Consider the following 23,855-nt stretch of genomic DNA (forward strand, 5'->3'; position numbering starts at 1 on the left):
GAAAGGAGCTCAGCCCAGTTTTCCACTTAAAGTACTCGGAGGAATAATTCTGCAGTAACAACAACTCATAAGAGCTCCTCAAGGTCATCAGAGGACCTTCAGAGAGTCTGCTCTCAAGAGAAAAGGGAAAATAAGAGCACTGATGGCTAATGTTGAGGGGAAAAAAATAATTATAATAATAGTAGTAGTAATAATAATAATAATAATAATAATAATAATAATAATAATAATTGTAGCTACCACATAAACCACACACACATTAAAGAAAAAAAATGTTATAAACAATCTGACTGAAGATTCTAGCTATAATTTCATTTAGGAATTGGACTGATATCAGATAAAATATTATCCACTTATTATTGTGAATTAGCACTAAAAGACAAGGAGTGCTATTCGGCTAAACTAACACTTTCAAATGGTGTGACCCTAGAAAATCCTTATGGCTTATCCTTATCGACCAACAAATTGAGTACCTCTTGTTACAAATTTCTATGTCTGAAACACATTTAAAATATATTTTAAACAGGAGGGAAGCTATTTAACACCTTGCTGTGACCTTGATCCTGTTTGTACCCATCCCAAAATCAGTTCATCTGCTGTGCTGGTTACAATAATGATTCCATCTAAATCTTACAAACATTTAACTACTCATTCTTGCACTAATGAGAATAAGAGACGAATGCACAGAGACATTCCATCACCTAGTGATAGAAGTGTAATATATTTTTAAAAAAAGCAGTTTTCCTTGTGGGGTCCAGCCAAATATCCTAAAAAGGTAAGCAAGTATGTAAGCAAGTACTTAATTAATAAATAATTAAATAATTTAGTTATTATTTATTCAATAGATACATCAATAAATAAATGCATCTGTATCCTTGTGGGGGGACATATGGTCCCCACCAAGATATATATAAACACGCCCACACACACTTTCATCCAACACCAAGGAACACCAAGACTAGTATCCCAACAACAATATTTTAAAAAGTACTTTGTACTTGTTTGAAAAAAGGAGAAATTTGCAGAACTAACACATTTGTGATCATGTGCGTGTGCCTGTGTGTTTGTTACATTCCGTTTGATAATAATTAAGCGCTACCAATACTTATATTAAGATTAGTTGTTAAAGAAATATCAGGATCAAATTATAATTGTCAATACTACATTAATAATGACTTACTCTAAATTTAAAAACTAATATTTTCACAGTTAATATCAAAATATCTCATAAGAGAATGAGTGCATGTTAAAGATTCGTTTAATATTGTGTAAGCATTATATTATCACCTTTCTAACACACTCAGGTTGTGCTGTTGTGTTGAACTGCCCTCTACTGGACATTTTTTTTTCTCCATTGTATATGGTCAACACATCATTGAACTCGGCTGAAAACTGCTGCTTTTATTATAAAAAATAATGATGCACACAGAAACGTGACAACAGATGAAGCTAATATTAAATTTACTGTAAACATCTTGAAGTACAAGCTACAGTAGGTCTAGAAGAAAACTATTAACTTGAAAAAACAATTACTTTTTTGATGTCGCTTATAAATGATAAATGATAAAATGCCAAAAACTAGACACCATTTCCATGTAATCACCATACTGTATAGTATTAAGCTGTTGGTTTTTGGGTTTTTTTTTTTTTTTTTTAGTTTTGCATTAAAGCTACAAAGCTAACAGTAAACAAAAAAGATTACAGCCACCAGTTTAGCATGATGCATATCTAAATTCAGGTATAAATACTGGCTACACAAATTATACAAGATTAAGCAAATTACTTTTGCTTTAACCATCAGTTTATTAGGAGATGCTTGGATATATTGGTTTACATGTTGTACACACATTCCTAAAACATTAATCAGACTGATTGAGAAACAAAAAGCATCAGAGTGAAAGCCCTAAAAATAGACAGATGTACATCTAATTATTAGCTAAACTACAATCCGTACATTTCCACACCTGATTACATTCTGCAGTTTATAGCCCTCTATAGAGAAAAATTGGCAACAAACCTCATCCATGAATGTACTGAAATGTACTGACTGTCGTTTTAAACCCAGAACCATGAACCACTTTGATAAAGTTTTTAACTACAAAGATTTTTGTGCTGTTTTTTTTTTTTTTTTTTTTTTGTCAAGGAAGCATTTCATTTTAGAAAATAAACAATAAGGTATAAAGAAGTGATAATTGCTACATTAACACATGGTATCATCATGTTTGTTTATTACAAGGCATCAGTGTATCCAGACCTGCCAACCTCGAAGAGTAATAATGCTTTGTCCCATATATTTTCCAAAATGATTCATTTTCAAATTTGTTGTCTAAAGTTTTCTTCCTCTTTCATCCAAATCACTTTCCTTTAATACATTCCTTTATTATATTTAATATATAACAAACACATTTAACTGTTATACTAACTGTTAAACTGTTTAACTTATTATATACATGTCTAATGTGAACTAAGTGAACAGACACTGAATTTATTTCAAGTTAATGAACTCAAAACATTCTCCTTTTACCATGACAGACAGTGAGGACATCTTTCATGTGGGAAAATGTGAAGAAGACTCTATAATGTGTAATTTTTATGTATTTTTAAGTGATAATGTGTATCAGCATATTCCTATGCAATGTAAGGTAAAGGTTGGCAGGTCTGGGTTCTCATGTTAATCACTCCATCTCTATTTGTTTCTTCAAGGCAGGAAGCGATTGCGACAACACAGAAAATTGCATTATATTCATTTCTTCTTTCTTTCTCTCTCAAATTCAGCAATCTGATTAAAGATATCCAGTAAATTGGTGGGTACCTTCTTTTTCTGGTTTCCCTCCCAGGCTTTGCTCACATCACTGTAGCTAATTTGATGATCATTCCCTTCCCTGACCTCTGACCTCCCATGGCTTCCAGATTTATAAGAGTCTGATCTACGAGAGTCAGACGAGTGAGAATTGCGCGAGTCAGATGTGCGAGAGCTGGATTTGCGAGAGTCGAAATCGCGCGAGTCAGATTTGCGTGAGGTTTCTGAATAGGCAGAGGAGGAGGAATCCTTCCTACAGGAAGTGATGCGTGCACTTCTACAACTTTCCAGTTGAGTGCTGTGTTCATCTTCAGATCTTCTGCGATCGCTGTATGTGTCTTTGTCCCGGCCATTTAATCCGCTGAAGCACTCATGTTGACCCTTGACCTTCCTGTCCTCAGTCTCAGGGCTCCGGGTGAAGGGGTCGTCTTCAAACCTACCTTCTCTGCTTTTTTCATGAGAGAGTCTTCGGTTTTCGGCTCTGTTCTCTCCATCCAGCAGTTTAATGAGGGTTTGTTTCTCATTAATGAAGGATGCTGAGGTGTTAGCAGGAACAGGGTAGTGCTCCTCCTCATCACGTGACGAAACCCTTTGCTTGTGTTTTTTACCACTGTGTGAGGAGCGTCTACGTTTGTGCTTTCGCTTTTTGGGTTTTTTGCGACTGGACAAGTCATCACTGGAGGAATCAGAGCTTGAGGACGTCTCTGACGTGGAGTCATACCTCTTCCTTTTCTTTTTCATCCTGGATAGAAGTCAATTTTATGGACTCCTTAATTCTTTAAAAAGTGTGCAATCAATAGTCATTTTAAAATTCCAACTGAACATCATTAAGCTATTACACAATAATAATATTTGATTAGAAATGGTTTCATATATTTCCCTTCGATAAAAAAAAGGCCTTAGAACCTACACCTTCACTTTCGTTATAAATACAAAGAAACATGAACATGCATGACAAGCAATTTGGATACGCCCCATCACAATTAGCTAGCCATCTAGTTAGCTCACCAGTGTCAAAGCTCCCAGAACCAGTAGGATTTGCGTCATCTTCTCACTGAATCATTTATCATCAACCAACAATAGCAAATAATAGTACTTCAATGTTACCATGACAAGTTATCTAACTGGAAGGTTTCTGTGGCTAACATCAGTAACATCATTCCCTACTAATTATTGCAAAATGAACTGTTATAATTTCATGCCATTGAATCTTTTTAGTGACATCACAAGCTGAGCTCATATACAGCCCCACCCCCAAGTCAGTTTCATAACACATGGCTAAGAAAATCTCCGTTGTAGACAGAAATCTGACCCAAATAACCTAAGCTAATAAATAAATAAATAAATAAATAAATAAATAAATAAATATCCAAGAGGATATTGTGCCATAGAGTTCAGGGGGAGTTTAAACACTACAAATACAGTAATCATAACCATGGTCAGATACTTGTGTAAAAAGTAGGAATAAATACAAAAATGCAGAACCAGGCTCCAATCTGTGTGTGTATATCAGTCATTACCTTTTTTCTTCTTTTAAGATCTTACGTAATTTTTCTGCGCTCGTCTCCGCAGTTGGTTGCTTTTCCTTCTCCTTTGCAGCCTCTTCGGCTTTCAGTTTAAGAGTTTTCTTTAAAGCGGTCAATTGGCACAATGGAAATTAAAAACCACATACAAGTGATAAATCAGGCATGCAGGAACATGCAGTAATTTTTTTTTTTTTTTTTTTGCAAGATGGCCATAGATGACAATTCCAGCAGACCGTCAACATTTCAAACATCAGGACATGACAGGACATCAAGAATGTAAGAAAGCATTGTGCGATTTTAAGAATGCACAGAAGACAGACAAAGATACAGTTACCAGCCAGCACAAGCAGCAGAATACAAACCAGTGTTGATTCAGTCCAAACAGGGTTTTCCAGAGATGGCGTTTGTGCCGAACCGGTGTGATTAGGATTGAGAGTCCAACAGCAATCAGAGTTCAACATCCCAAATCAAAAGACACACATAAACAACAAAAATATTTCATCAGTGTAACAAGACATAAGGTACATTTCTAAATATAATTATTTCTAACTTTCCAACAAATTTCATAAAACCTGTCAAAAAACAACTTTATCAAACAGTTTGCACCACTCTGAGCCTCAGAGTCTCTATAACCTGCTTTATAAATATTATATTTACTGTAAGGCTGCACATCTGCAGTGTAAAGCTGTAATGAAAACCTACACTGTAAATCTGCACATCTGCAGTGTAAAGCTGTAATGTAAACCTACATTGTAAATCTGCAATGTAAAGCCGCATATCTGCAGTGTAAAACTGTAATGTACTGTACGTTACACTGTAAAGTTGTAAAACTGGACTGTAAACCTGCATATCCGCAGTGTAATGCTGTAATGTACTGTACGCTACACTGTAAAGTTGTAAAACTGCACTGTAAACCTGCACATCTGCAATGTAAAGCTGTAATGTAAACCTACGCTGCACATATGCACTGTAAAGCTACAAATCTGCAGTATAAAGCTGTAAATGTAAACCTATGCTATATATCTGCACTGTAAAGTTGCACATCTGCACCGTAAAGCTGTCATGTAAAGCTACACTGTATATCTGCACTGTAAAGTTACAAATCTGCAGTGTAAAACTAATGTAAACCTACAATGTACATCCGCACTGTAAAGTTGTAAATCTTCACACCTGCAGTGTACAGCTGCACAACTGCAGTGTAAAACTTTATGTAAGCCTACACAGTAGATTAGCACTGTAAATCTACATTGTTTTTTTTCCAAACAATCTGTTCCATCATTATCACATCAGAAAACAAAGTTGGAAATACAATGCTATGCCTACAGCCTATGTTGAAAAATTGTTAAACACCTGACAAATAGGAGGAGTGTTATTCTGACAGGTGATGCATGTGGACATGTTCCAGCTCACCTGGATGTGCATCTGCAGCTTCCTCAGCGCTTCCTTCGCTTCATGAAACGTGTCATCTAAAGCTATTGCTTTCTTATAAAGCCCTTCTGCTGTAATCAGCTTTTCCTCTTCTTCCAGCCTGAAGAGTAGAGACCAGACATCAACCGCACATTTAAACAATTATTTCTTATTAGGATAAAATTCCCAGACTTCCAAAAACTATCAATAAGCATGCACAAAATGTATACATTTTTACATTGGCAATTTGCACAACCAATGGAAAGTTTAAATCTTATAAAATAAAAAATCCATTTCACTTGCTTTACATCTTAGCACCGTCTTAAATAGTGTGTAAACGATTCCTAGACGTAAACATTATTTGGCAACACTATGAATTTAAACCAATAATTATTTACTTACCCAAACCCAGTTAGCATTGTATATATTGTTATATAACTGGCTTATTTAGAGAGATATGAGCTGACTTTGCTCAATTCTCCCTATGGAGCTCCTAATCTTGAATACAGTGCCCTCCACTAATATTGACACCCTTGGTAAATGTGAGCAAAGAAGGCGGTAAAAAAAAAAATATCTATTGTTTAACCTTGTGATATTTTGTTCAAAAATATTAACAAAAATACTCTTCTCATGGATATCAGACAATTGCAAACACAACACAGGTTTAGAAAAATATCTTCGTTAAATATAGGTGTGCAACAATTATTGGCACCTCTATGAATTCAAATAAGAAAAATATATTTGAAGTATATTCCCATTGATATTTTACATTTGTTTTAGTACACCTGGGTGACTAGGAACATTAAAGTATTCAACCATAACTTCCTGTTTCACAGGGGTATAAATATGAAGTAACACATAGGCCAAATTCCCTTAAGCCTAGTTCACAGTAAACGATTTTAAACCCAAATTGCAAGTCGCCAAGCTCACCAACAAAAACCACTTGATCAGAGGCAGCTCGGTGAGCAGTCAGCATCACCAATCGGCAGTCGATCGTTATGTGTGAACTACTCAACGACACTTCGCAGAGGCTCGCCGACACATCGCCACACAGATATTTGGCATGATAAATATCAGGACCTGTCGGGCGACTCCATATCCTGTGGTGTGAAAAGTGTCGTCACGTTGATTGCAGCAACGAGCTACAGCCAATGAGAAAGCAAGGCATGGGGTGAGGTCACCGTGAGGAAGGGAAACCCGCAAAACCTTTTTACTCATCTCCAACTTTCTCTGTAGCACACACAATCCCTGCTGCCCATGTGTGCTAATCCACTCTTTCATCCAATTTTATTTGTCTCTCATACCACTTTTTTCTGTCCTACATCCATCTTCAAATAAACAACTCAGACACGTTTCACGTGTGGTTTTCGCGTCATATATCTGTGTCACTTCTCACGTGTGTTTTCGTGACAAAACGTAGTCTGGACACCAGATAGAGTCGTCAGGTGACAGAGTCGTTGTCAGGTCGTGTAGTGTGTGACCCCCTGTCGCCGAGCAATAACATAGTGTGAACACCACAACGACTTCAAGACTCCCGATTACAAGAGAAAAAGTCGTGTAGTGTGAACTTAGCTTTAGTCATTCATAAGAATGGATAAGACCAAGGAATATGGCTGTGATGTGCACAAAAGAAAGATTGTTGAGCTTCACAAAATGGGAAGTGGCTATAAGAAAACAGTACAAACATTGAAAATGCCCATTTCCACCATCAGGGCAATACTTAAGAAGTTCCAGTCAACTGGAAATGTTATGAATCAATCTGGAAGAGGATGTGTGTCTAAATTGTCTCAACACACTGTGAAAAGGATGGTTCGAGTGGCCAAAAAAAAAAATAAAATCTCCAAGGCTCACAGCTGGAGAACTGCAGAAGTTAGCTATGTCTTGGGGTCAGAAAGTCTCCAAAACTACAATCCGAAGTCACCTACATCACCACAAGTTGTTAGGAAGGGTTTCAAGAAAAAAGCCTCTACTCTCATCCAAAAAAAAGCTCAAGCATTCAGTTTGCCAGACTCTACTGGATTGGGTTCTATGGTCAGGTGAAACCAAAATAGAGCTTGCTGGAAATAAACACCAGAGGTGGTTTTGGCACACACAGAGAGGTAGCCATATGGAAAAGTACAATAATGGTTTACTGACCACAAAATCAAGGTCCTGCCATGGCCATCCCAGTCCCCTGACTTGAAACCATAGAAAACCTGTGGGGTGAACTGAAGTGGAGAGTCCAGCAGCGTGGACCTCAAAATTTGAAGGATCTGGAGAGATTCTGTATGGAGGAATGGTCTCAGCTCCCTTATCCCATGTATTCTCCAACCTCATCAGGCATTATAGGAGAAGACTCAGAGCTGTTATCTTGCAAAGGGAGCTAGCACAAAGTATTGACTGAAAGGGAGCCAATAATTGTTGCACACCTATATTTAACAAATTTTTTTTTGATAAACCCGTGTTGTGTTTGCAATTGTTTGATATCAATGAGAGCAGAGTATTTTTGTGAATTTTTTTTAACAAATGATCAAAAGGTTAAACAATAAAGACAATTTTCCACAGCCTTATTTGCTCATATTTACCAAGGGTGCCAATATTAGTAGAGGGCACTGGATGTGGATGGAAACATAATTTTATAGGAACTAACAGTTAACAGTTATAAAATTAAATTCAACCCAGGAATCTGTGAGCGATGAACACAGGAAGTTTTATTTGTCTAAATAGACTTACTGGCCACCTCGTTCCACCAGTGTTTGGCACAGATATTTCTTAGCGTTCCTGTGTGTTGGGCAGCTTTCCAAAGCTAGCTCAAAGTCACTGATAGCTTTCACCAAGCTGCCTTTAGTGGCATATCTGCAGAAAGAAAGCATTTGTATTAACAAAAATGCTTAGAAAGGCTTTGTATTAACAAAAATCGAATCTGTGTAACCTGGAAGAAAAAAAAAAAAAAATTAATTGTGAATTGTTTTGATTTCAGGTGGAGGAGCTTACAGAGCGCCACGTGCTACAAGAGCCTCGACATTATTGGTGTCGATCTCTAAAGCCTTGTTGTACTCATTCATTGCTTCTACATGGCGGCCTGATTTGAAATGATTCACACCAGCTTTCACACTGCAAAAGATTCACACAGTAAATGAGTTTCCACATCAGTGTTACATTAACAAGACATAATCATTAGATAAAATAAAGACAAGTTAATGGATAAGATGCATATCATGCGTACCATTTCAATGCCCAGGAAGCAGACTGCTTCTTCCGAATTGCACTTGCAAAATCATCTTCCATGAAATGTTTACTATAAAACAAATAAAATTAACTATATATTTTGTACTACACATAATTATCATACCTAAATTTGTATTTACAAAAAATAAAAAATAAATAAATCACTGTATACCTCTGTAATCCTCTCATTAGTGAGTGAGACTGTGTGTCACCGATTCCCAGCATGCCGAGCAAATAGTCAACACTGGACGGGTTAGAGAAGCCGAGTGAACTCTGGAGTAACATCTCGTATGACTCTCTGCTGTCTGTAGTCACCTGTTCACCACGACTGAACAAGAGCGGAAAAAAAATAATAAATAAACCACCACTCAAAGATAATGCTGAGAAACTGCCACAACCCAAGTTATATTGGTCAGTGGTGCACCTTTTTCCACTGGTGTCCAGTGGGGTGCCAATAATTTTTGTACAGATAAACAGATGGAGTTATAGTGTGTAACTGTGGACTAATAAATTGTAGCGTTCGTACCATTGGACAGTGTAGCTCAGCCCAGTAACATATCCGTAATCCTGTATTTTTGTCATGCACTGAGAGCATATCAACAGAGCTAGAAATAATAAATCACTGACTGGCTAACCAAATTAGTCGCAAAATCATCCTGATAACGTCTACAGCTTTTCCATAATTTTCTCTAAGTATATGTCTCTTTTCTAACTGTTTATTTTAGTGGCTTTAGGAGGAAACATAATTTTATCATCTTTTTTAATGTTTCATTTTTTTAAATTTACTCACAATTGTTCTGACTGCGGTTTGATATAAACTTGGTTTTATTTTATTTTTTCTTGTGATCCAAATCACGTTAGAGCTAAATCCCAAATAACAATGACTAGATAGAGGGAAATGGATAAGAAAGCAAACCAATAAAAGTTTAAATCCATTTATTTATCACTAAGATTAAAGTATTGGCACCAGTAAGAGTTCAATAAGAGGAGGATATAGCGCACACAGTTCATCTTACGTGTAGTGAAGAGGTAACTCTTCTTTGCTTATTACACCCAATTTGGTTCGCTCCATGTTCAAGGCCAGAGAGGTGGGATAAAGTGAGATTGTCAGCTTCTCATGATAGCGGTCAATGTCCTTCACACCAGCTAAACAAAATTAAATAAAACATCTTAAATGTATTAGTCATGTTGAAATAAAGGGGTATCTGTTTAATTTGATAGATTTTAAGGATTACAATGGAAATTTACAATTATTAAAATTAAGGAGTTTAAATTAAAAAAAATCAAGAATGTAGATATTGTGTGTGTGTAACATACAAGAGATATATATAGTAAGAAGTAAAATTTATTAGGTACATACTCAATGTCAATATCTTTACAAAATGATTGTAATTTTATTATAAATTTTATTATCTTATTATATTATATTATTTTATTATAAATAAATTTCTAAATACCTAAAATAATTATTTTTTAATGTATAAATATGAATATAAATAAAGGATGAAAAATAACACTCAAAATGTCTTAAAAAGGTACGATAACTTCAAAATAGCATTGTAATTTTGTTATTATAAAATATAAAACCAAAACACAATATCTATTTTAGATAAACATATAAACACATATGATGCATGTATGCAAATAAATAATGCATATAAATAAATCAATAAAATATATAAGTCAAATAGTTTAGATAAATATTAGATAATGCTATTATAAACAAACAGGTTAATTGTTAAATTTATTTTGAATATTTCTGAACCTCTACATTTATTCATGCTAAATTTATCAGTCCAGCTGAAATTGAAAGATTTAAAACACACTTGTGTTACTTAAAAGATAATAAATCCAAACAATGTGCTCTAAATGTAAAAGAAAAAAAACGGAGAATCAAACTGATTCAAATTGTATCATGTAAAACAGTATCATGATTCGAATTGTGACTGGGGTGTACTATTCCTCAACTAAATGTACCTCTGATCAAATCCCCAATCTGGAAATAAGACAAAGGATCATCATGATTTCCGGTTGATGGGACATCTCTGATTGGACACAGACCCTAAGAAAGACAACACAAACAAAAGTCTCTCACTTAAAAGAATGATGTGAAACCCCATATAACAGTGCAGGGTAAGTGTGAGCATTCAGGTCAAAGTGTAAATCATGTTTAAGGCACCATGATCTCCAGATCTTCTACGTCCCTCTCCATTCCCCCAGCGGTGCAGAGAAGATTAACAAAGAACCCGAAATCTCGGATTGACGTAATTCTGCCGATGACTACATCGCCTCGCTCGACATCTCTGTAGAAAAGTTCTCTCCTCTCGTTATAAGAAACATCCATGAATTGTTCCAATGGAGGCATGATGGCATATGGTTCTGCGAAATCAGCATCATATATACTTCACACATCTCTGCTGAGATTTTTATTTTACACAATATCAAAATGAACATTTTCAAGTGGTCAAGTATTTCACAAACAAGAATTTCATCATTATTATTAATAACACTAGGACTGGTGTGTATAATGTAAATACTCAAGTATTGGTTTGTTATACTCATGAAATTACACGGATGTGTTCTTGATATTGAGGATGCATCGAATGCAGACCTGAGCACACCTAACCCGCATGAAGTCCCAGAAGTCATTGCAGCAAAACAATAGCGGTTAACGGAAGCCTGACCCATACCTGTAGTTAGCATCTTTTTAATGACAATCTAAATAAATCTAAATATGTATTTAGAAAGAATGATTTTGGTATATGAATTAGATTGAGATATATATGAGGCTGCTGAAAAGTCAAATTTATCCCACAGAAGTATTTTAATTAAAGGCTAGCTTCCATCCTGAGGTAACGGTAAACTCTTTAGCTTAGATTTTAGTTAATGTGAGGTCGCAGTTACAAACAGAGAGCTTACTACATTAAAACATGCTTAATTAACTTTTGGTTAATCAGTCAGTTAAAAGTAAATCTATTAACCAGCTGAAACATACTACTTAGGGAGCACGGCAGAGATGAGGACCTTGCCCCACTACTAGAAATGTGCTGGGACGGTCCATTGCACAACAGCAAGCTCACGGCATATCTCAATTTTCACAAAGATGCATTCTATGTACTCCTGTCCTTCCGAGTTCATTCTTCCAAGGTAGCCAGTCAAAACCAGACTTCACGAGAACGCAAGTCTGTTCTCTGAATTAAGAAACAGTTCATATTTCCCTGAATAAGAGTCAATCTACTACAAAACAATATGGTGTAGAAAATATATTTTATACACCAAATCAAAAAGTATTATTGCTTAAACAAGTAATTGAAGGTGGAATGGTAAACACAAAGGTGTAATGCTGCTATAAAGTCACACGCACAAGCTGAACATCTAAAATCCTTAGTCATTTTGATTCATTTTATTTCTGTCATCATTGCACTCATCATTGCAATACTCTCAAAATATTAGTGGATTTAAAGCTCATAAAGTGCAAGTAAATGGGTGATTGTTAACGTGTTAGAGATTTCAACCATGTCAGACACAGTGTCTGATTATTATTTGTTTAGACTCGTATGTTATTGACTTTTGGTTTGTATAATAAAAAATAGATGCAGAAATAATTTGGAACTTGCAAAAATTCTACATATTTGGAACTGCAGTAATGAAAATCTATAAACTATGGTTAATTATTAGATGTAACTATTATTGTTTTAAGGACTCAGGGTTTTACAGCTTTGATTATGTATTTGAACTGTGCATAAAAAAACACCTTGTGACTCTTCCTGCCACTCCTCTTCTCCAGGTGTGGTTGATTTCCATGCCGGAGCAAACAGAAGGTCTGCTTTCCTTGCAATAAACTGTTCCACAACAGGACTGTCATCTTCTTTATCCCTGTTACAACAGATGAACAGAGAAAAACAGCATTAAGTGCAATTGCTAAAAACATCCTTGTTGCAGCCAGTATGCATGAGGATTGTGAAATGTGTGGCAAAACTAACAACTGAATGAGAATTTGAGAACAATGGTTACAAATGTGCTGCTATAAAATCTAAGACTGCCTTGGATCAACTGTACTGACCAGAACATGTAACAAAAAAAAAAAAAATCCACTTTGTTTTTTGTTTTTTTTTAACAATAAATTTATATGATGCCTAAACAAAATTTATATCCAGTTCAGAGATAGGATTTCCAAAAAGGTGTTCATAAAAACAGGTTGGATTTTCATCATACTCTCTGGTTGGTGTTGGCGCGAGGTGCTTACTTGCAAATTAATAAATGAAGCACTGGGGGTGTTTTTTCTTCCAAGGAAATACAATTTATGATCAGATGCATAATGTATAATATTAGTTAACTGGCTCAGTAGAAAAGATTTAAGCACTACAGGCCATGCCTCCTTCACTTTGGCTGACCGTTCCAGAGGTCATGCCTCCTTCACTGGGAATGACACAGTGACACAGCTCCTTCGCTGGGAATGACACACAGTGACAAGTCCTTTACTGGGAATGCTACAGAAGTTACGCCTCTTTCACTGGGACTGAGACACAAGGCCACAATGTCATCACAGATTGCCACATCACAGAGTGCCCCACAGAGGCCACATCACAGAGTGCCCCACAGAGGCCACATCACAGAGTGCCCCCCAGAGGCCACATCATAGAGTGCCCCCCAGAGGCCACATCACAGAGTGCCCCCCAGAGGCCACAACGTCATCACAGAGTGCCCCCCAGAGGCCACAACGTCATCACAGAGTGCCCCCCAGAGGCCACAACGTCATCACAGAGTGCCCCCCAGAGGCCACAACGTCATCACAGAGTGCCCCCCAGAGGCCACAACGTCATCACAGAGTGCCCCCCAGAGGCCACAACGTCATCACAGAGTGCCCCCCAGAGGCCACAACGTCATCACAGAGTGCCCCCCAGAGGCCACAACGTCATCACAGAGTGCCCCACAGAGGCCACAACGTCATCACAGAGTGCCCCACAGAGGCCACAACGTCATCACAGAGTGCCCCACAGAGGCCACAACGTCATCACAGAGTGCCCCACAGAGGCCACAACGTCATCACAGAGTGCCCCACAGAGGCCACAACGTCATCACAGAGTGCCCCACAGAGGCCACAACGTCATCACAGAGTGCCCCACAGAGGCCACAACGTCATCACAGAGTGCCCCACAGAGGCCACAACGTCATCACAGAGTGCCCCACAGAGGCCACAACGTCATCACAGAGTGCCACACAGAGGCCACAACGTTACCACAGAGTGCCACACAGAGGCCACAAGTCCTTCATTGGAATTGAGACACAGGTCACACATCTTACACTGTTACTGACAGATATAGAGGCTTCACTTTCCCGGGAACCAATGGACACAGGGCACGCCTCCTTCTCTGGGACTAATGGACAAAAGCCACACCTCTTTCTCTAGGACTAATAGACACAGGCCACACCTCCTACTCTAGAACACTAACTGACAAAAGTCATGCCTCCTTCTCTGGGACTAATGGACACAGAAGCGATGCCTCTTCTACTGGGTCTGAGGCACTGAGGTTATTTTTTTATGTTTTAAAATGTATTTCATATTCTGTCTAAACACAGATGAAGCTTCTAAAAGTAGACCATTGGAACCAATTTACAGAACTGGGAAATCCCATAATATTATAGTCATATCTAATATGAAAACAGTTAGTGACAAAAAAAATTTAAAGGTAAAGTTTTGAAGCTAAAGTTTATATGTTCAACCTAATAAACAGATGTACATGATTTCTCAGATCAGGATCATGAAAAATTCAACTGGTACCTCTGGTTCACAGATTTGGCGAGATCAGCTGTAACATGTTTAAAGTCTGGATTTTCACTTTGTTCACATTTTAAAAGAGAAAACAGGGTCTGTCCATGAAACGCCACGGACTGCTTGAGTAAATCTCTATCCATGCTCAACAACACGTTCTCCTTGCACCAGTACACATACTCCAACCTGAAGAGAAAGACAAAAAACACTAATATTACTGGCAACCTTATATTATAAAGCATACCACAGCACTGCTGAATTCAGCGTGAGAGAGACACAGAGAGAGACGGTGAAAGAGAGACAGAGAGAGACGGTGAGAGAGAGACAGAGAGAGACGGTGAGAGAGAGACAGAGAGAGACGGTGAGAGAGAGTGGAAGTAACGACTGTTTATAACTAATGAGAACAGGAACTAAATTGTTTCACGGACATACACAACATTAAATGTAGCTACAAACAGAAAAAGTACATCATGTCATTGTTTATTAAATAATAAATGTAATCACTGACAAACTGTTGTGAAATAAAAAGAATATAACACTTCAGGATATGTTGTTATAGAAAACATCAGGGTGGTTACAGTAACCCTGCATCATCACACTGGCACACTGTTGCTTATTTTATTATAAAAGCACAACCCATTGTTTTATTCCTTACTCATAATCCATGCAGTGGGGGGACGACATTAATAAACATGCCAGATTAATTAGAGAATAAAAAACAGGAGCTTATAGACTCATAAGAACTGTTCTTATTTAAACATAAGAACTGTACCCACAAGTATAAGATTATTATTATTATTTTAAGGTGTGCAATGCATAGAAACCTTAACATAACATCTAATATAGAATACGAATTTAGGTAGAAATACTACACAATTTTTTTTAACTGCGATGTAATAATGAAGCAGCGCAGGTTTGTTCAGTCATCAAAATGTTAACACATATTTAGTAAACATTCAATCTCTACAACAGACTAAATCAGAAATTCGTCCTAACAAATAAGAGGCTAAAAACAGCTAGCTAAACTAGCGCGTTAAGATAGTGTAAGCGCTGACTAGCTTCTTGTAGACAGCTGCGAGCTCTCCATACGAATATAATAATCTCCGACGTGTTTTGATTAAAATGCTAAACTCAGTTTATTTTCCTAAATTCATTACACAAAAACACAAAACAAAACCTGAGCTAAAATGAGCAGCTATAGGATAACACTACTAGTAAGCATATGCTAAACGGCACAGGTCCTAAATGCTGCCTGAATTTTTTTTTTTTTAATCCTGTCAAAATCTGTACCTTCTGATATTTCATTTGTAGGCATTTTCAGCATTGTAGATGATAGATGTTTGTAGAAGTGTGCTCTATTTTAGCACTGACTAGTTGCTGGATACGTCTGCAAAAAAAAAGGGGGAAAAAACTGACAAGAAACTAATAAACTGCGTTAGATAGCGGAGTTTTTCAAGATAAAAGTCACTAACGTCGCCATCATCCTTCACATTCATGCGCGTTAATTGACATGAATATTGTCTTATCATATTAATACAAATATAATTTTTAAACATTAACCCTGCTGTAGGTGATCCACTCATATCTACTACTGACTCTGCTGTCATTTTTGTAGACGTGAGAGTTTTTTCGAGCAACATTGTACAATAAGAATGAACGATTTCTGCTTTCCAGTGGCTTCACCAGCAACAAACATAATATTATATAATTAAAATTAAATAAATAAAACCGTTAGATGATGATGACTATTATTATTATTATTATTATTATTATTATTATTATTATTATTATTATTATATTTTCTTTTAAGCCCATTTTACAGCAAACCAACACACTGTCAGTGTAAATCAACCTGAACTTTACACTACACACTGGCAGCACTCAGAGCGTCTATTTAAAGTAGCCCAGAAATCAAAAGTGGGGTTTCAAAACTTTCTGTAATGGTCACTTTATGTCATAACACCAATACAACTATATCTGAAAAAATATATACAGAAAATAATTTTGGAGATATTCTAGATTTATTTTTATAGTCCATCACTTCTGGGATAACAATCAACATTTTTTAACAATCAACATCTTCATTATCCTCCAATTAACTGCTCTCTACAACTTATATGTCCCACCCCAGGGGTGTGTCTTGCTCTACAGTAGCAGCTTTTTAGCAGTAAACATGGTTCATCAGTGTGTTCCTGCACACTGCTGCCTTTTACAACCATCTGGTTCTCCTTATTTATCTAGCTTACTAAGCTACTGACAGGTTGTGGATGCCCATGAGTCTGGCGAGGGATTTAAAAAGAGCTCCAAATTATTTGAAATACATCATTCCACTGTAAGGAAAATAATCTACAAATGGCACAGATTTTAAACGGCTGCCAATTAGTCCAGGACTGGCTGTCCCAGCAAATTCAGCCCAAGAGCAGGCCATCTGATGCAAGTCTTGCAATTGTTGGTGTCAAAGTGCATGCTTTATACAATCAGAAAAAGATTGCACATGTTAGGTAATGGGCATGCAGAAGGATGCAAATGCAGTAAAAGTTTTATTATGAGAGAGGCAAGCAGGTAGACAAATCCAAAACTTAGTCAAAAAATGAGCACACGCTCAGGTGATCAACAAACAGCCAGAACAAGACTAAACAAGAGCGCAAAAACAGGATCAAAAACTATGCTGTAAGAACAAAGAACAGAAGACTCAGTATAGCTCAGATGGCAAACATGGAACCATGAAGGTATAAATACTCAAACTAATCAAAGGGGTAACACAGAACAGCTGAGACTGATTAGGACATGTAAGGGAAACAACCAGTAACAAAATAGGGGTGGAGACAGGACAGAAACCAAAACAAAACACACATGGCAAAGAAAACAAAGTCAGGTCAACCCGGAAGCTCACTGTCAAGTCATTCCTAGTATTTGGTGCCATTTGAGTCCCCATGACATAATATGGTCAATTTTGAGCAAAAATGGGCTAATACTTTTTTCTATATGCTCATCTTACATAGTTAATCCCCCTCTACCATAGAACACAAAAATATGTACCCAGGATTAATTAATTTAAAATAATTACTCTGATTTTAGTGCAAGTAGGCTAAACTACCATGTCCCCAATTAAGCTTGCCTACAGTCAGCTACAAATATCCATCCATTTTCTACCGCTTACTCCTTCTTCAGGGTCGCAGGGGAACCTGGAGCCTATCCCAGGGAGCATCGGGCACAAGGCGGGGTACACCCTGGACAGGGTGCCAGTCCATCGCAGGGCACACTCACACACCACAGACATGCCAATCAGCCTACCATGCATGTCTTTGGACTGGGGGAGTAAATCGGAGTACCTGGAGGAAACCCCCGCAGCACGCGGAGAACATGAAAACTCCGCAAACACATGGCCCCGGCGGGAATCGAACCCCAGACGCTGGAGGTGTGAGGCAAATGTGCTAACCACTAAGCCACTGTGTGCCCACTCAGCTACAAATATATGTAATAAAAATCAAACAAATTCCAAATTTTTCCATATTGCTGTATATTCTTATTTATAATATTCCTCATCAAAATATATTTTTTGATGTCCAGGGTGTACCCTGATGGACCCTGTCCAGGCCTTGTGCCCGATGCTTCCTGGGATAGGCTCCAGGTTCCCCGTGACCCTGAAAAGGAGTAAGCGGTAGAAGATGGATGGATGGAGGAGATATCCCCAATCCAGAGGCCATGTTCCACCAGTTGACGTAACTCTTTTTTTGTGGGAGAAAAGATGTAGAGAGGAAAGTGCATGAAATGATAGATGTGCCTCCCGCTTGTGCCTGTCAAAGGAACAATGAAAATCCTCCAAGTCATCAGTTTCTCTCCAGGGACAATTAAATATCGGGACATATCTTCCCTTTGTCAGGCAGACAAAGGTCTACTCGACTGTGCATGCTATGAGCTGAAGGAGGTGAGTTTGGGAGAAGAAGAAAGCCCACATTGCATCAAAGAACCATCATGGCCTGAGGTCATCATGAAAGAAAACTTTGGGCAGTGATGCATTGCTCAATATGAAGGTGAGCCCTACCCAGGAATCATCCTGGACATTGAAGAAGATGTGAGGGTGAAATGCATGCATAAGAATGGGACCAACAAGTTCTTCTGGCTGAGTCCATGAGAGGACATTAGCTGGTACAGAGATGAGCAGATTGTGTGCCTGATGAAACAGCCACAACCTTTAAATAAGAGGTCTGTCCAGCTAGAGAAGATTGTGGAAAATCTTTTCAGTAGTGTGATGACCACCCTCTTTTGTCCTCTTATGTCTCTTAGGTCCTCTTATGTCCTGTCCACCCCGTTTCCCCTCTGTCCACCCTGTTACCTCTGTGTTTATTGATGTTAATAAAATAAAATCAACAAATGTTATGCATATATTTGTGGTTACTTGCAGGGAATGAAATGGCAAAATTAAGTAATTTATAATGGGGCCAAAATTCCAATGAAATTTCGTTATTTTAAAAGAAAACTGTTGAAATTACACTGTGCCTTAAAATACAACACATTTTTTTCAAGATAATGCTTGTTTATGAATACTTTGTTGAAATACATTTGCAGGGTAAAGTAAGGGACATTTTAGCTCTTAGAAAATGTAAATATTACAATAACTGTGCATTCAAAACATGTATTACTTGAGATAAGAATGTCCTGTAACAGGGTGGACATTTGGCTTTTGTCATTTGTAAAGAATTTTTTCAAAATTATTAGAGAATTATAGCCTGAGTTGGACCAATATATTTTTCTTGTAGTGTAGAAACCCTTCTTCAGATAAAATGATTAAATCATGGAAAGTTTTACATTTTTTGATAGAAAGTTACCAAGCTGAAATGGCACTGAATAGGAAGAATGACTCTGTCCTGCTACAGGCAGGTTAGGTTCCGACACTCAGAGTAAGGATGGAAAATACCTGACAGACCACCCCGCAAAGGGACCACAAACACTCCCACCTGGTGGCCCTGGTGAACCCCCCCCCATCTCCCCCCACCCCGACCCCCCCCCCCCCCGCATCCCCCCCCCGGGCAAAATATCAACAAATGACCCAAAGTCCCAAGGCAGGCATTGTCTTTGGAGTGGGCCCCTTCCAGAGGAGCCGGGGAGCAGACATGGTGCATACTGTCAATGTATATGCTCTGTGTCTCTTCTACCAGTCTATATTAAACCGTTTGATCCATTTTTTCTTTCTCTGGTTTTGACCTGGTTTTGTTGTTTACATTTTTGACATTGCTTGTCCTTGTTTATGCTGTTTGTACATTGCCTGACTTTTGCCTGTTTAATGACCACATTCTGGGTTAAGTCTTTGTACTGTTTGCCAAGATTATTAAAACCATTGAGTATCAGCTGCGTCCTCAACTGCTTCATGACAGAATAAATTTGATGTGCCAGGAAAAAACCTTTGCAAGACTACAGTTTGCCAATGAGCAGATAGGCATTGACCAGGCCTTTTGGAATAATGTGCTCTGGACAGACAAATCAAAGATAGAGTTGTTTGGTCACAGTAACAGCAGACATATTTGGCGCAGACCAAAGACAGCTTTTCAGGAGAAGCACCTTATACCTCATAACTGTGAAGCACGATGGTGGAAATGTTGTGGGTTGGGGTTGTTTCACTGCTTCAGACAGCTTGCATTCATTGATTCAACTATGAATTCTGTATAATGTCAAAGAGTGCTTGAAGATAATGTGAGGCCATCTGTCCAAAAGTTGAAGTTGAACCGAAAGTGGACTTTTCAACAGGATAATGATCCTAAGCACACTAGCAAATCCACCAAGGCTCAAAAAGAAGAAATGGAGGGTTTCGGAATGACCTAGTCAAAGCCCGGATTTGAATCCCATTGAAATGTTGTAGGGGGATTTGAAATGGGCAGTATGTGACGCCTACAAATGTATTGCCACAATTGTTAAATTGTTCTGTGCATTGGCCTGTCTAAAAAGAACAATTTGAATGTATTTTTGCAATGGATTTGAGTAGTATTGTTGAGGATGCAATTGCTTGATTGTGCCACAAGGGGAGGTGTTCATTTACGTGAGCGCTAGTAGGGCTGCGGGATGCTTCCGCTTCACAGACAGGGAATGGCTTGCTGAGCAATCACAATTAACATCTCCTGTGTTTGATTTTCCTGTATAAAACAGGTTAGTAGTGTGTAATATTTTGCTGCAATACATTTCTAAGGACTTTTAAAGCCTTAATTATGTTGTTCTGACAACTTTTTATGTGTAAAACAGTGGTTTATTCAGTTGAGGGACCTTGAATTGAAGTGTAGCTAGCTCCCTTGTAAAAAGTGTAAGCGACATGGCGGCCTTCCCACGCCGACATTTATTTTGTTTGGTCATTGCTCCTGGACATGTGCACCTTTCTCTGTGTTTGTTAAATATAAAGTTTATAAAGTACAGTTATTTCAATAGGTGTGTGTGTGTGTGTGTGTGTGTGTGTGTGTGTGTGTGTGTGTGTGTGTGTATGTATGTATGTATGTATGTATGTATGTATGTATGTATGTATGTATGTGTGTGTGTGTGTGTGTGTGTGTGTGTATATATGTGTGTGTGTGTATATATGTGTGTGTGTGTGTGTGTGTGTGTATATATGTGTGTGTGTGTGTGTGTATATGTGTGTGTATATGTGTGTGTGTGTGTGTGTGTGTATATATATATATATATATATATATATATATATATATAAAGTTGTAATGTGTTGGTAAGGTTAAAGAGACAGAGGTATTTGTATAATGTAGGCCTCTGTATTGTTTTTGTATTTTGTATTTTGTATTTAAAATGTATTAAAAGTGTGGAAGAAGCAGGTTAAACAGTATTAAAGCTACTGGATGGATATGATTTTGGAGCTGATAATAGCAGTAACTATGAGTCATAGTCCCAGTTAAGACTGGGATAGGTGATGTATTTCTGTTAAACTTAACAACAAATTTGTACATTTTATATAATTTGTAAAATATATTATTGTCAAAGTGGTTTGAATGAAGAAGGGGAAAAAAGATATATTCTGTTTAATAAAGACAGAGGACTGCTTGCTGAGCAATCACAATTAACATCTCCTGTGTCTGATTTTCCTGTACAAAACAGGACACAATATCTGTTCACAGGTTACTCATGCTTGAGGCCTGTAACAAGTACATGCAAGAAAGCCCTCAAACATCTAGCAACTGAAAGAATATTGTGTGGAAGAGTGATCAAAAATTCCAGGAAGACCGGTGGACATTTATGCAAAATGCCAACAAGAAGTTATTTCTGCTAAAGGGGGCAATACTAGCTTCTGTGACCAATGGTGTACTTACTTTTTCCACAGAAGAATATAACATCTGTTGATATTTCTGTTGAATAAATGATTGAAAAAGCTCATTTTACTTGTGGTTTTGCTCAAGTATATCAAGTTTATTAATAGGCATGGTTTCAAAGAGGATCAAATGTTTGTTTGTCCAGATATGTCCCAAAAAAAAAAAAAAAACCAAACAATTTCTTGTGAAAAAATACTTTTTTTTTTTCACATGACTCTATATTTTGTATTGTATGCCAATCTAAATAGGATATGGGTGATATTTTAGTCTGTAGCCCACTGTAGCAATGCATGATTTGGCATCAGGTAAAATCCAATCTTGGTGCAAGTTCTAACTGCCACAGAGCATAGAAGTGAAAATCTCACTAGATTAATGGACTTAAAGGTAATGTATGTTTATATTATATATTCAGATATTTGCATATTTACTAAACCAGTGCAAGAAAACAGTAATGATTGCTTTACATCCCAACACACATGGGCTGCAATGCTTTTGGTGTTAAATGGCCTTTACACTCTTGCAAATATTACATAACATGCAATATGTGAATCCAACTAACCCCAGAATCATTTGCTACCGTTCTCCTACATTTCCTAACTTTGAAACTCTGCAGTGCAATGCACAAGCTCAGTCCTCTGATTAGATGTGGTGAATGCAGTACGCCCACTGTTACACACTCTTACACACAGTGATTCATAATAACAACATTGTTAAATGTGTAAATATAAGAACCCATGTGCTACCATTCCCTCTTCTTATACCCAGTGATGGAAATGGCTGAGATACACTGGGAGGGCTCTAGTTGGGGAGGTTTTTTGTGGTGTTTTGTTTGTTTGTTGTATCATCAATAGTAAGAGTGACAGCCTGTGTCAGTGAAATAAAAAAATTAAAGTGGTACAGTAAATGCCCATGTGCTTTATGCTTGAGAATCTGCATAAATGACAGCTAAAACACTTTATAAACATTACATATCTCTCTGTGTAACTATTGACCAAGTTTCTATTTGTAATGAACACGTAGGCTAACATAACTATGAATATAATATTTAGCAAGCCATGATAGTGAAAATAAATTAAGGATAAGGGTCTTCAAAATAGATTAAACCTGGATCATTTCAGGTATGTGCACACAGCTTTATCCATATCAAAGTTTCTAAAAGCGCTCTGTTAAGCCTCCATTAACTTACCTGAGGTGGTCTGATCGGTCCTATGAGGATGCCTGCTGATAGAGTAGTGTTCCCATTGGCTGCAGCCTGTATGTATTATGGTGAATTATGAAAGTCAATATTGTGCAACCATACGCAGAATATCCCTGCTATGCTTATGTGCGGAACTTGCATTTATGTGCGGAACTCGCTTTCATAGGCTTTCGAGAGGATAAAAGATAGAAAACCTTTTCATTTCTGAAAAAAATTTAGGCCATTTGAAATGGAACGCTGTCCCCCCTTGAAATTCACTCACCACCCTGCTTATACCACAGCAATTTGGCAATAATTACAATTATACTTTAATTATGTTTATCATTATACTGTGGTGTTTTGGGGAAACTGTTTTTAGAGATCCACAGATGAGCTATGAGGTTAGACACTTTGTGTCCCCACGGAGTTCATACCATCTGTTTATTTGGAATTCCACACCAAGCGTCTCTTAGAGGCTTCAACAACAGCCACATTGACTTTATTGTTTATGAACTACTTGTTCAACTGGTCCATTCAGTGCTTCCTTATCAGTGGTGTGGAATATCAGTGTAATATCTCTCTGAAGCCAAGTGTATTGTCCACAGTGTGGGTGGAGTCTTTATTGTTGTGTTACAGTAAAACTGTAACTCTATAGAGTCTTATACCA

At 37.5% G+C, this 23,855-nt stretch overlaps 1 protein-coding gene across 1 annotated transcript; it reads right to left on the bottom strand.

Annotated features, from left to right (window-relative positions):
- Positions 1-1,386: 1,386 nt before the first annotated feature.
- On the bottom strand, positions 1,387-16,112 carry ttc14 (tetratricopeptide repeat domain 14). Its single transcript, XM_053634888.1, has 13 exons — positions 16,004-16,112; positions 14,723-14,899; positions 12,695-12,816; positions 11,120-11,319; positions 10,918-11,002; positions 9,957-10,086; positions 9,113-9,268; positions 8,939-9,010; positions 8,707-8,826; positions 8,446-8,568; positions 5,737-5,854; positions 4,321-4,427; positions 1,387-3,542 (listed from the first exon to the last, which is right to left on the bottom strand). The coding sequence occupies exons 2-13, from the start codon at positions 14,854-14,856 to the stop codon at positions 2,744-2,746; spliced, it is 2,166 nt and encodes a 721-aa protein (XP_053490863.1). The 5' UTR covers positions 14,857-14,899; positions 16,004-16,112; the 3' UTR covers positions 1,387-2,743.
- Positions 16,113-23,855: the final 7,743 nt, after the last annotated feature.

Source organism: Ictalurus furcatus, chromosome 10 (assembly GCF_023375685.1).
Source record: "Ictalurus furcatus strain D&B chromosome 10, Billie_1.0, whole genome shotgun sequence".
In the NCBI taxonomy this organism is placed as follows: domain Eukaryota; kingdom Metazoa; phylum Chordata; class Actinopteri; order Siluriformes; family Ictaluridae; genus Ictalurus; species Ictalurus furcatus.